This window comes from Hylobates moloch, unplaced genomic scaffold (assembly GCF_009828535.3).
Source record: "Hylobates moloch isolate HMO894 unplaced genomic scaffold, HMol_V3 SCAFFOLD_1, whole genome shotgun sequence".
In the NCBI taxonomy this organism is placed as follows: Eukaryota; Metazoa; Chordata; class Mammalia; order Primates; family Hylobatidae; genus Hylobates; species Hylobates moloch.
In genome coordinates, this window is record NW_026652276.1 from 178445533 (window position 1) to 178460765 (window position 15233).

The 15233-nt window shown below is 34.8% G+C and overlaps 1 protein-coding gene across 9 annotated transcripts in view; it reads left to right on the forward strand.

The window, feature by feature from the left end:
• Positions 1-15233, forward strand: part of CACNA2D1 (calcium voltage-gated channel auxiliary subunit alpha2delta 1) — a 509235-nt gene that overhangs the window by 269028 nt on the left and 224974 nt on the right. For all 9 annotated transcript variants that reach the window (XR_009208968.1, XR_009208970.1, XM_058425275.1 and 6 more), the window contains one exon: positions 2009-2068. Coding sequence is in view for 5 of the 9 variants with exons in the window: in XM_058425275.1 (XP_058281258.1) it covers positions 2009-2068 (60 nt within the window). In the remaining 4 variants the exon portion in view is untranslated. The remainder of the gene's footprint in view (positions 1-2008; positions 2069-15233) is intronic.

Consider the following 15233-nt stretch of genomic DNA (forward strand, 5'->3'; position numbering starts at 1 on the left):
GGTTTCTTGATGCACACCTGTAGTCCCAGCTACTTAGGAGGCTGAAGTGGGAGGATCACTTGACCCAAGGAGGTCAAGGCTGCAGGGTTGCAGTGAGCTACGATTGCACCACTGTACTCCAGGCTGAGAGACAGAGTGAGACCCTATATCAAAACAAAGGATAAAAAGAAAAAGCCTTCATGCTTATTTTCTCATTCTGTCTTCTCTTTCCTTATCTTCCCATACTGAAGTGTTTCTATAAAAGAGTTGCTTCCATTTCCATTCCTTTTGCCATTTTATTCATTTTTTGCTTCATTTTTCATTTGAAGTTGAGTTTCTAAAAGTATTATGATGCAGTGTTCCTGAAACGTATATGCTTGTCTTTTGGCTTTGCTGTTTAGTTTTTTGTTTTTTGTAGGGAGAGGGAGCCGCCTTTTGGTTACTCTATGTGGTACAATTTCTAACATTTTCTAGCTTCTTATATACTCCATTTCTGCCTACTAGTGAAAAACAAAACCGTTGTCCTTCTGGCACACTATGGTAGATTTTCACTTAAATTTAGCTTTCAGACTCTTAACATTGCGATCTCCTGCTAGGCAATATTATAGAGTCACTGATAAAACCTATGTAACAGCTTAGAAAAATGAATAGATTATAATAAATCACAGGGATAGAAGCCAATACATTAATATAAAAACTGATCTGGAAGGATGTTTATCCAGTGTAGACTGGACCTCACAGGAAGAACTTATACTGAGGAATAGTTCATAGATCACAAACAGCATGAATCAATAAATGACTCAGATTTGTAATTTTTTAAACCTAACCTGATAATTTCTATACCTTAATAAGTGAGTTTAGTATATTTATTATGTTTACTTTTCTGTTTGCTCAGTTTTATCACTATCTTCTAGCTGCATAAGGCAAACCACAAATAAACTCAATGGGGCACTATTTTCTCAAGGGGATCCAGGGAGAAAACAGAACCATTACTCTTTGAAGTTGATAGCTGACATATGTATTGTTTACTCTGTGCCAGGCACTGTTCTAAGCACTTTGTAACTCATTTAGTCCTTCTAATAAGCCATGAGGCAGGCTTTCACATTATTCACATGAGAGAATGGGAGGAGAGTCTTAACTTTTCCCAAGGTTGCACAGCTAGTAGTTTGCAAGGGCTGGTATTCAAATCTAGGCAGTCGGGTCCCCAACTCTGTTCCTAACCATTAAATGTCACTGTCTTATGAAAGCCTATCACATGGAGAACATCATAGTGAAGTTGAAAAATACAAAGAGAAAAGTCTAAAAGCTACTGGAGTAGGGGAAAAAAGTTTATAAAAAGTGATTGGCAGGCTGACACTAGCAATGTCATCTCCCACTGAACTTAATGGAATAGCATTTCGAAAGTGCTATAGGAAAATAAATTGGCTTATAATTCTTAACTACTTTCGCATACATGATTGAAAGTGAAATAAAGCAATTTTCAGATGCACAAATCCTCTATCAAAGATTATCGCTGAAAGAACTACTAAAGATGTACTTCATCAAAGGGGAAGTTATTTCAGCTTTCATGGCTTTTGGTAAAAACTCAATATACATTTAAGAAGGTGCCTAGTATATTGTTTAGTGCATATTAATCTCTCAATGTCATTTTTTAAGAGAAATATATGCTCCAAAGGTATTTACTAAAAAGATTCTATGAAAATAAATATACTCGAGTTTTTTTCTAAAAACTGAAGTATTAGTCATTGAAAGAAAGCACTCATAGAGGACAATATAGCTGATGATGGCAGAGGTAACAAACTTAATGGTATTCAAGAATAGTATATTATTTATATTGCTGAAGAGTAAATATACATACATCAACTTTAGTAGGTTAGATTACTAAATGATTTAGAATTTATGAATCATAAATAAGGATCATCTTCTGCTTTTTATGTCCTCAAAATTGATTAGAAAGCCCAAGCATTTTATATAACAATTCCATATTATGTGGTCATTTGAATTCTAAGATTTATTGTTTGTTTTTCAGCGCCTGGCATTGGAAGCGGAGAAAGTTCAAGCAGCTCACCAGTGGAGGGAAGATTTTGCAGTAAGAACCCCTTTTAACTACTTGATTTAAGTAGCTTGACATATTGCATATGGATAATTATGTTCATATAAAAATATATTTTAGTGATGGAATCTTATGATGTTGTGGGATTAAAAATAACCATACTTGTTGCTTTTTAAAGAAATTGCTTTTGGGTAATCAGGGCCAATTAACTTAGCCAAAATGTACTTTCTTATGTTCCATATTACCAAAAAAAAAAAAAACCTTTAAAACCCTTGAAATGTTCTCCCATAATTAAAGGTACATCATTTATAAAATACATTAAAAATAGCATTAAATTTTAATATCTGAATAATTTTTATCGATATTATGAATATACAAGTTGACAAAAGTTGCTTTTAACTACTTTGAGTTTGTAAGAAGCAGTATACATATTATAATCACCTTGATGGTGGGTAATATGATGAAAGTGAGAATGAATATATTCAACTTCTTAAAATTTAATTTGCTTCACTTTAGCTAGAAGTAATCTCTCTTCTACTCTGGCCTACTTTGAGAAATGCCAGCTGACATTAACGTTGCATGTTTTTTTTTTTTTTTCTTAATAAACTTGTTTTATGAACTAAGAGTTACTAGTTTATAGAAATAGCAGAAATTCACCTTGTGATAAGGTCTGCATATCTGTCATTTATCCTCTTATAGCCAAGGGGCACAGTAAAAAAAAATATTTCCTTAATAATCAGAAAGTACTTCTGTTACATATTTGAGTGATTACAGTTGTAGTGAAAGAAAATCTGTATAATTTCTGATCACAGAAAACTTCCAGACAACTCATTTTGGGGATATAACCAACTGCCCTCTACCTTCCCACATTTAAAATAGGTTTAGAATGTGAGCGACAACTTAATTGTATTCTTTGCAAAGCAAAAGTCTCAAAATTGTAGGTATGTAGTTGTGCTTCAGTAGACATAAACTGAGGTTTAGGAATTAGCACTTCTTTGTGTTTGTATGATTATGTTGAATATCAAAGGAAAATGCACTAAATGATATTTAATTCACTTATATAATAGTATTCTATTCTTGATACTTGTGATATTATTTATTTTTACTGTTTATCACTAATTTATATATTTTAAACAGTCTACTAATGAGAGAGACTATTTGACAACTGCCAGTTTGTTTGATTCTCTACTAGACTGATCATATCACTTAACTTGATTGGTATTAATATTATGTAGGCATTGGCTTTGTCTACAACCTTTATCATATACAGGTTAATAAAGATCAATTTGCTATCCATGATATATTAAGGAGAAAAATCAATGATCAAGCTAAAAACATCAGCTCCTAGAGCATCAAGCAAACTGTAAGCTCATCTAGTGAATGAAGGGGCTTACAATATACTTAGTTGCTTTTAGATAAAACTATTTTTTTTGTTTTTGCAAATAGGCAAAAAACAGCAAAACAAATCTAGCTAAATATATGTTTGATTAACAACATTAAATATAAATTACTCTTCCCTTATCTCCCACAACATAAAGCGTGCATGGTAAAAGCAGTGTAAAGTCATAATAGATGTATGGCTAGATCATGTATTCTGCCTAGCATAGATATAATACCCTTGGTGCTGTTTTAGATTGAATCTTCAGTAATTCGGAGAACTCAAAATGGACACACAAAATCAGCCTCTGAAATATATAGATTACACATTACCTGTTCAAAACACCCTTTTTCTTTGCATTAAAGTCATTTGGTAGTATTTTAAGTAGTCATTTATTAGTTGTATGTTGTTTTCACTTTTCTAAGGAACAATAATGTGGAAAAAAAAACTTGGCAAGTAGAGTTGTAGTAATGCCTATATCATTGTTGTTTGATTTAACTATTATTTATTAATTTCTAGATATAAGGTTTCATTTCCTAGATACATTGTGAACTCCTTAATACTAGGCTCATTAACACTAACATTTGGCAATGATTTTGTTTTCTATATTGAGGTAATGGGTGACCACAACACAAACACAACACAAAAACTCTCAATTCAAGTTTGCTATTACCATATTTTATTGAATGTAAATCATCAATTGTAAGGCACTTAGTCATTCTATTTATTTTACTTATTTCTAAGAAAAAGCCACTTGGCCAGGCATGGTGGCTCACACCTGTAATCCCAGCACTTTGGGAGGTCAAGGTGGGTGGATTACTTGAGGCCAGAAGTTCGAAACCAGCCTTGTCAACATGGAGAAACCCTATCTCCACTAAAAATACAAAACTTAGCTGTGCGTGGTGGTGCATGCCTGTAATCCCAGCTACTTGGTAGGCTGAGGCAGGAGAATCACTTGAACCTGGGAGGTGGAGGGTGCAGTGAGCCAAGATCATGCCACTGCACCACTCCAGCCCGGGCAACAGAGAGAGACTCCATCTCCCCCCAGCCCCCACCAAAAAAGCCAGTTAAATTATGATGCATCAGCAATTGTATGCTGTATTCTTAGAGATGTCAAAAAGTGAAAAAAATTATCTTGAAATGTAACCCCTATTTTCTAGTTTTTCGTGCCTATATCCAAGTAGCAGTACTGCTAAAGACCATTGTGCAAGAGGACAAATCAGTCCCACAATAATAAAAAAGCCATTACTAAATCTTCTATGGTGAAATAGAAAATGAATTGTTTGCCCAGTAAGTATTAGGAATTCTTAGCAAATAGTGGTCACCATGTGGGAGAATTCTTGAACAAATTATGTTCCTAATTTCCCCCCTAGTTACCTCACAATTTATTTAGGGCCTATCAACATACTGATTGACATCAAAAGAGACTGTTGAAGGGAAAACAAGTTAGACCACTTAGAGTCCTGTCAACTCATTTCCGGAGCATCCTTCCTGAAGGACCGTGAATGATGTTGACAGGACACACGTCTGTCACAGTTTGCACATTGAGAATTGCTATTTCCCATATCTTACTTTGGCAGCCATACATAGCCTTTATGATAGCCCTTCCCTTTGAAATGCCATAGAGTGATAGAAGGTTTAGATAGTGGTGGTTTTTGTGCTTGGAGAATAGAACTTCAATGAAGACTATCTAATCTTAAGAGTCAAATCAGTAAAAAGTACAAAAATAATACATTCCTCTCAGCTTTTTTTTTGTTCCTAATAAACTAGATGGTGCTTTAGTGCACAGATACAGCAAGGTTAAATAAATCCTTCAAGACCAGAGCAGAATACAGTTCAAATTCATGGTTGGAACTTAGAAATCATTAACGTTAAATCTCTTGTTTTGTGAAAGCACACAAAGCAGTTGTGAATTTTCTCAATATTTTAACCAAACATTTAAAAATGGTTAATTTGAAGATAAATTTCATCATATTTCAAAAGGTCCTTCTTTTAAACTTTATAATTCTTTTATCTTTTAAGGTATTTAACAATGTGCATCAGTGCAATATTTCTTTAATGCCATCCTTTAATAATTTAACACTAAGATGATTTAGAAGGCAGACATAATTTCCTAAAAGGTACATTAACATTTCAAAGAGCAATGTAATATTCTGATTCTTCCCTCAAGTGTAAGTAGGCAAGTTTCATTAATATTACTTAGGCAAAATGTTGATTAACATTCCCTACTGTGTAATGTAGAGAAATCTCATGAACAACAAGAACAAAAGGCAAAGCACTAATATGCTGGCAACAACAAAGGGCTCATGCAATTCACACTCTCTCTCAGCTCCATTCAATTCCCAACTGAATATACAATTGAGGGAACAAAGGGCGTACACTCTAAATGGATTAAGATTTATGTGGTCATGCATTTACAAGTTCAAACTAATATTTGTAAATAAGCTGTGTATACCAGCTGCCTTCTAGGTCCCCATACAACTTATGGGTGTTAAAGGTGACATTTCATGTCACTTATGATGGACAAATTATTCTATTAAGAGCAGCTGGGAGAAGCAAAAAAGAGCTTGGAAAGCTAATTGTTCCGCATGAAATAATTGCTATTTCTACCAAACAGATCTTTTCCAATTGCATTTCAAATCTCATTTGATTGCATTGCAATGGTTGGTTAACTAAAGCAATTTTGTTTCCAACGAAGCTTGCGATATTAATTGTACTTACACATGTATAAACATAAAGGGTGTCTGATTTGTATTTTAATAAGTAGGATCTTTATGTATGGCTTATTAGCACCAGCTTGTTACTGTGCAGGCAAAGTACAGACATCTAGAAATTGGCCGGTAAAGAAAACATTTGAAGAGTCCCTTTTAGCTTCAGCTTCACAAAGTAAATTAGAAGGTGAAAATGTTTCTAGTGAAGTTGTATGTCATTGAGTGTCAGTCAGGCTAATTTGGTTCTCCAGTTACAGCTTTAATTTTATAATATTAAAATTACTTTGCCAAATCATATTTTGAAATGTTGATATTTTAAATTTTGTGTTTATGTGAGTTAAACTAATAGGCACCGGCATTATGTATTTAATCAGTTCATCTATCCTTATTCATTTCATGAAATTGCATTGTTTTTATTGATTGTAGCAGAAACACTTTTGAATATGTGGAATGGGAGAACACACTGTATTTGTTTTACTTAGAATCGAAGACACACAGTCACTTGGTATGCGGTCTTGGATATTGAAAGAACTGACTTTTGGGGATAAAAAGTGAGGGCGTAGCATTGTCTTAATGAATAAATAAGTGAATTTTAATCACCAAAATGATTTTAGGCTCTGGCTTTATTTAGTCTTTCTTAGTTTCCACCTTTGGTTGAAACACTCTTCAAATCAAGAGCTTGCATATTTTAATGTTTTTACAACATTTCTGCTATGTAGGGAAACAATTTTTTATTACGGCTTTTTAAGAGTCTTGAGACTTTATCTTCATCATAAAGATAGATTAAAAGCCATAATGCAAAACTCATTTACCCCAAAATTCTGGAAAACCAATGTAACGTAAAGGAGTCAGGCGTATTTGTGTGCCTTACTGTTTCTGTTCATGCATACATGTAAATGCTGTGGTAAGTATTACAACACCAGTGTAAAAAATATTAACCATGGGCTCCAAATTGTTAGTTATACTGGGTGATAACCTATCTGTTTTGATTTTTATATTGAAAAGAAGCAAAATATTTAATCATTACCTAGGTAAAAACACTGGTTTCACAGTTAACAATTTTTAATATTTTCTAATGATTTTACTGACCTCACTTTCCATTTCTATTAAAGCCAAAATGACAATAGTACGTGATAGTACAGTGGAAGCCCCCGCAGTCAGACATCATGATGATATGTCCTGTGATAATGCACATGTAGATATAAATGAGGCTGGGTAAATTTCCTTCTTTCTCTTCTTTCCCTCTCCTCTCAGGAAAGGAGGGAAAGTTAAAAGAGGACAAACACCCTTGGCTTAGGAAATGGGGAGGTAGAAGGTGCTTCTCTGTATTTTCAGGACCAATCCGCTGCTTCAATATCCTGGGATTGAGATGATGAAAATAGTGCTAAATTATTGGGAGATTCCTGGGATTGCTGCCAATGTTCTAAAAATTTCAGCCATGCAGAGCTGAATCATCCTCATTGATGTTTAGTCTGGAGTAGATTACTGCCACCAGCTGGTACCAAATTGCAGCTGTCAAAAGAGGGTTTTTGAACTCTGATTTCATTAGCCTCTCTGTAACTTGAGCTACATTTTATTAAAATTGTTGTATACTGCTTATTTGCATTAAAATGGGAGTGTACTGTATTTCTGAACTGCAAAATAAAAAAAAGAAAAAAAATAAGCATTACAAATTACTGCAGTTTTCATTTAATGCATGATCTAAGATGATTTACTCCGTATATGTATTTCCATCCATTTCATATCCTTGTTTAAAAATCTTCAGTGACTCTCCATTTATTAATAGCATATATTTAGGGTATACTAAGCCCTTTATGACCTGGCCCCATCTAGCCTTTCCTAAATTTTGTATTGCATAATCTCTCCAGCTATTACTGCTGTCCTGAAATTCTAAGCTCAAAGCAGAGTAAGTTACTGGACGTTTCCCTAGAACAATATTCTTTTCACTTTCAGACCTTTTGATAATCTCTGCCTAGAAATCTCTTCTCTTTCTCCAATTTCTTCATATTTTTAATCAACCAATGTTAGATTTCTTGTCTAACAATGCTCTTTCTGTTTTATATGCTCCCCAATGCCCAGTATATGTTTAATTCAAGTATAGCTCACTGTATAGTTTTCCTTCACTTTTTTTTAGCTGCTAAAATATAAACTTCTTGGGGATAAAACTGTGGCTAATGCGTTACTAAGAAAACCATAGTCTAGTCCAATATATGCCAGAGTAGTCTATATACAATTTTTTAATTAAAAAATAATTACTTGTAGTATTAGGATATCTGTTTTTGCTTGTAAGCATTATTGTCAATATCACTGTGGAGATAATGAAAATTTGAACTGCACTTTTACATGTCTGAATGTATTTGTACACAGCTTTGGTATAGTCATGGCGCCTCAGTCTTGGAGTTGTACAAATCTACTTCAGATTTTAGCTCTGCCAACAACTTGCTGTGCACTTTTAGCAAAATAATAGCCTATGTGAATATTTTTTTTAATCTAAAAACTCTTGGCTCTGTGATCTCCAGCAGCATAATTATTACTGCAAGATGCTTGATAATTCTTTCTCTGCTTCTATGAGTACTGTCTCTCTTCCAAGGAGGATATTTCTAGAAACCCCAGGGTTTGTCTCAGGTGTTCACAAGCAAGTTGCCACAGTCTCTTGATGGCTATTCGCCTAGTCTAGCGAGCATCTGCCAGCTCCTATTACTGTTGTGCTATGTTTGCCATTGCAGCATCCCAAACTGTGAAGTCTTTGAGCTGGATTCAGTGTGCTCTGTGCAAAAATGGGGCGAATGCCCCTATTTCCAACCGAAAAGGTTTTTAATAAGAGACCTGAAGCCCTTTCTCATACTGCCTGTATCACAAAGTTCTGAAGAAAACAGCTCATTCATCATTTATTTAATCATTCTCTCTCTAAAGTCAGAAACATCTTTCTTCGTGTGTCTTTATTTCTTACTTTACCGTCATCTTCTCAATGTCCCTATGCATTCTTGTCCATGTATTTCTCCTTCTTTAGGAAACAATAATCAGTTGACCTCCAGGGACCGAATGCATGGAAAGAGATTCCTGATAACTTGCCATCTCCAAACATATATTGTTAACATTCAGGGTTAGCCTAGAGGGGACCTATTGCTATATACTTTCATGTCTCCAAAAAGTGGTTTTTAAACTAAATGAGATAATTTATATAAATATGCCTAAAATTTTGGAAAGTCTTTAAAAATTATAATTTTAATATAGAGGCACTATCTCCTTTCAGATGTATTTCTTCAAAGAAGTTGGAAAATGTGGAGACTAATATATATTTCCATTTATTGTCAATCCTTCAGAACAGAACCCTAGGGAAATCACTGTATTCCTAGAGATAATTTTTGTATGAAGAATAACATCAGATGCTGGAATAATTTCAATTTAGTGGAGTTATAGATTTATTAATGGCTTTGTTAATATTACTGTGGGAAAGAGAAAATGTTCCAGAACTTGAAGGCCTGGCCTGAGAGTTTTCTGCCTAGAGGGCTGACACTACAGTGAAAATGGAAGCTTTAAAATAAGGAAGCAAAGTATAAGGCACAGATGATTAATATAGGCATGGGGTGCAGTCACTAGTGGAATACATTTTGACATTGGGAGCTACCCAGGAAAGCTGACCCCGGGGAATGAGGGCTTAGTAGACTGGTTTCAATGGAGAGATAATATTTGTCCAGAGTACTGAAAAGGGTCTGGATTGGGGTTGAGAGAGTGGATATTGTAGCCAGAAGCTTAGTCAGAAAAGATGTCTCTAAGTAGAAACAACATGCTTTTGAGAGGTCTGTTATTTAAACTTAAAGTCTCTTAAAAAAGAAGTCCTAAAGAATATTCACCTACATTTTTCTTCAAGTTCTTAAGAAGTTTGTAGCTGGATATTAGTACTGGATTTGTTTAATATTAAAGAAATGCTATAGGAATTGAAAGGAATGACCAGCTCTCCCCTGCTGTGCAAAATGACCTCCTCCTTTAAAGCCTGTGCCTTCTGTGGATAGTATCGTCAACTTCCAACCTTCCAAACCAGCCTAGCCGTGGATTTATTTCTTATGCTATCTTCTCTTTCATTAATCAAAAAGTTTTTTCACTTCATCTTTTCGTCCACGTACATACTAGCTCCAGTATCTTCCAACATTAAAAAAAAATCTATTACCCCTTCTAGCTCTGCTACATTTCTTTGCTGTTTTATACTGCAAACCTCCAAAAGTTATGTGGACCTCTGCAGTTTTCACATTTTCACCTTTACTCACTGGCCAGCCCACTCTGATCTGACTTTAAATTTCATCTATGGTGAAGCTCTTCTTTGTAGTTAACAACTACCTCTATGTCATCAAATTGAATGAGCATGTTCTGTTTATCTTCACACTTCATGTCTTTTCATCATTTTAGTGCACCACTTACTACATTTCCTTTCTTCAAACACTTCTCTTAGTTATCAGGAAACCTCACTTTCCCTGATTTCCTACTTTTTACTACCCATTCCTTTTCAGTCTTTATTGGTACCTTTTCCTTTACAGTACCTCTGTGTCTTTAATATTGTCTAAATTTAGGGCACGATCTTTTCCCTCTCATCTTTATAAGCCCACATTCCTCCAAGAACACTTGATCCATATTGTTGGATTTACATACAATTACACCCAAACCTCTTTTCTGGGCTCTAGGCTCATTTATCCAATGACATGCTTGCTGTTTTCATTTACCTGTCTCACTGGCATGTCAAGACTAACATTCACAAGTGAACTCTTATTTCTATTACTTTTCTCCATCAGTATCCTGATCTTCTGTTAAGTTTTGCATCTCAAAGGATCACTTTCTCCTCCAGTTAATATAGCTCAAATTCAGGAGTAATCTTAATTCCTCTCTCTGCCATAACTCCACATGTAGTTCATCTGCAAATTTTGTCAATTCCAACTCTAAAATTTATCAAGCAAGCATTCGTTTCTCTTCATCTCCACTAACACCATTTTTTCCCCAAAAACATTCATATCCTGCAGGCAGAATAATCTTGAGATTATTAATCAAATTATGAATCGGAATCCACTCCACTATTATTTGGTATCCACAAAATTGTTTTATAGAATTCTAATGAGGTTCAGTACATGCTACTCCAAAATATTTTAAGCTGAAGGAATCAAAGAAAACCATGGGGGCAGAGAGGTCTCTTTGACCTTCCCTCATGTCTTTCTTTCCTGAAGCAGGTCATAAAACCCTCAGAGAAAGGAAGGAAAGGAACATCCTCATATCTGAAGATACAGGGATACAAAGAAAAATCTCAAACAGGTCTTGCTGAGTTTCCCCCAGCTTATCTCCATTAGATCACGCTTTTTAAATCCAATCAGACTTTTCCACACCTATCCACTTGCGCATCAAACCTAGCATAAAAAATACACAAGGTGCCTTGTTTGTTTGGGTCTTCATTTCCTTATGAAGGCTCTCATGTCACATAAAACCTGTATTAAGTAAATGTATAGCTTTTCTATTGTTAAACTCTTATTATAGGAGTCTCAGCTATGGAACCTAAAATGGGATGAAAAGATATTTTTTCCCTACAATAGTGACCCAGCATACACATAGGCAAATAAGATTTTTAGCCAGTTAAATAGAAGAGAATGATGAGATTTTTTTCTTGGGATTAAGAAACAGTTTTATAAAATAGTAGAAAAGGCCAGGTATGGTGGCTCCTGCCCATAATCCCAGCACTTGGGAGGCCAAGGCATGAGAATCACTTGAGCTCAGGATTTCAAGATTAGCCTGGGCCACGTAAGGAGACCTTGTCTCTACAAGGTCTATAATTAAAAAATTATCTGGCCATGGTGGCACACACTTGTAGTCCCAGCTACTTGGGAGGCGTGAGCAGTGATTGTGCTACAGCACTCCAGCCTGGGTAATGGAGTATTTCTTCTCACCTTCCACATATCTCCCAAATCTTATTAAATTATTACTTTTACATAAAGGTTTGTCTTATGTTCTATAATAATAAAAATTCTGACAGTAATACTGATTTTATATGTTGATGGATTAAATTTTATCAGCAATACTTTTATGATAGCTCCTCCATTTATTTCTTTGTTAATTTTTTTCTTTTTAATTTCATAATTTGATTGGATTTTGTTAAGTATGTTGACCAAGGAGAGTGGTAGAATGCTCTAATCGAGTTGTTGTATGATTGAGAATATCTGGCCTTTTCATTTTGGACTTGAAGGTTGCCCTGGCTAATTATGTATTATATTCCTTAAAATTTTGGGACATTGCTTCACTGTCTTTTGTCATTCATAGTGGCTAGTAGGAAGTCTGAAATCAGTCTGTTTCCAGTTCATCGACTCCTCCTAAATTAAACTGACTTTTTTCCCACTGGTTTCCGAATGATACATTCTTCATTCTTGAGATTGAAGTAGGAATAATACATCTTATACATCTTGTTTTTGATAGTTTGGTGTCTTTATATTAAAGTTTTAATTTTCAGAGATATAATGTTTCTGCATATTTTTGAGTGTGTGTGTGTGTGTGTGTTCTCTCTTCATCAGGAACATCACATTAATTGAGCTACATTTTCTGTTTTCCGTAACTGGTATTTTCTCTTTATTACAGTCTTTTTTTTTTTTTAACATTTCATTTTGCATGATTTCCTAAAGCCTGTCACTAATAATGTCCTTTTCATATGCATCTGTGCTTTGGCTGTATACATGTCTTTCTTCTCCATTCTTATTTTTACCTGATTTTTTTCTCTGTATTCTGGCAACTTCCTTGTCAACTTATATCAGTTAATAACATCAGATTCTGAACCCCTTTTTATTTTCTTTCACTTTTTGGGGCCATCTCTCATCACCATTTTGAAGAACAGATCTGTAATTTATCTGAGACTGAAGAATAATGGATATTATTACTTTTATCTTAGGATCTCATGTGTTTGGTTAGTTTTTCTTCTTTTACCTTTTGAAAAATATGGATATGGATGGATTCCTGAATCTCTGAATAAGCTAGTGAGTTGATGGAATATAGGGAAGATTAAAAGGAGAAGATGCTGAGGTAGCTTGGAAACTTGGTGAATAGTCTCAAATATCTTACAAAGCATGCTTCCTTTCAAACATTCCAGTCAGTTTTTTAGCATTCAAGCAGTTGATAAGACTTAGGGTAAAAAGGATTAAGTCATGGTTTTTCTTGCAATTTGATGATTACTATTTTTGCTTTCTTACTGGGATTTATTTTGTTTTATATTTTTCAGGTAGAATTTATTAGGAAAAAGTAGCTGCAGGTAGTACAATTAGCTTGTACTTCAAAGCCAAAATAGGCAATGTCAACATAAGTTTTCCTGAAAATATATGCAGCATCTAATTATCCCCTAGATACCTGCTAGCTATTCTAAATTCTGGTCTTAAATTATTAGAAAATATGAAGAAAAGAAAATACGATGTAAACCAGTACGGCAATACAGAGAGCAGAAAATACTCTGATATTTAAACAGATACCCTAAAGTTACCATTTGCACATGAGATATATTGATTATATAACATGGAATTTACTGTGCCTCTGACTCTATTAAATAGGGTATTTGCTGTTTAACATAAAAATCAAAAAATAACATCTTATTTTTTGAGACATGAAGTATCAAAACGATTATGTTTAGAAGTAACATATTCTAATAAGTAGGACCTCCAGCCAAGATGACAGAAATTTAGTCATTTTTCCATTGTGTAGCTTTGAACCAATTATTTAACCTCTAAGCCACAGTTTCCTCATCAATAATATAGGACTAATATTGTTACCAATAGCGCAAGTTATTTTGATACTTAATTGAAATTATTCAACTAAGACTTCACAGAGGCTTTTGAGTAGACTCAGGCTTAAATAAAGGAAAATGAATAATGTCACATTGTTTACAAACTGCTATTCCCATGTGGGCTAAACAAACATAACTGAACTTTTTTTTTCTTTAATTTTATTATTGTACTTTAGGTTTTAGGGTACATGTGCACAATGTGCAGGTTTGTTACGTATGTATCCATGTGCCATGTTGGTTTGCTGCACCCATTAACTCGTTATTTGGCATTAGGTGTATCTCCTAATGCTGTCCCTCCCCCCTCCCCCCACCCCACAACAGTCCCCGGAGTGTGATGTTCCCCTTCCTGTGTCCATGAGTTCTCATTGTTCAATTCCCACCTATGAGTGAGAACATGCGGTGTTTGGTTTTTTGTCCTTGTGATAGTTTACTGAGAATGATGTTTTCCAGTTTCATCCATGTCCCTACAAAGGACACGAACTCATCATTTTTTATGGCTGCATAGTATTCCATGGTGTATATGTGCCACATTTTCTTAGTCCAGTCTATCGTTGTTGGACATTTGGATTGGTTCCAAGTCTTTGCTATTGTGAATAGTGCCGCAGTAAACATACGTGTGCGTGTGTCTTTATAGCAGCATGATTTATAGTCCTTTGGGTATATACCCAGTAATGGGATGGCTGGGTCAAATGGTATTTCTAGTTCGAGATCCCTGAGGAATCGCCACACTGACTTCCACAATGGTTGAACTAGTTTACAGTCCCACCAACAGTGTAAAAGTGTTCCTATTTCTCCACATCCTCTCCAGCACCTGTTGTGTCCTGACTTTATAATGATGGCCATTCTAACTGGTGTGAAATGATATCTCATTGTGGTTTTGGTTTGCATTTCTCTGATGGCCAGTGATGATGAGCATTTTTTCATGTGTTTTTTGGCTGCATAAATGTCTTCTTTTGAGAAGTGTCTGTTCATGTCCTTCACCCACTTTTTGATGGGGTTGTTTGTTTTTTTCTTGTAAATTTGTTTGAGTTCATTGTAGATTCTGGATATTAGCCCTTTGTCAGATGAGTAGGTTGCAAAAATTTTCTCCCATTCTGTAGGTTGCCTGTTCACTCTGATGGTAGTTTCTTTTGCTGTGCAGAAGCTCTTTAGTTTAATGAGATCCCATTTGTCAATTTTGGCTTTTGTTGCCATTGCTTTTGGTGTTTTAGACATGAAGTCCTTGCCCATGCCTATGTCCTGAATGGTATTGCCTAGGTTTTCTTCTAGGGTTTTTATGGTTTTAGGTCTAACATTTAAGTCTTTAATCTATCTTGAATA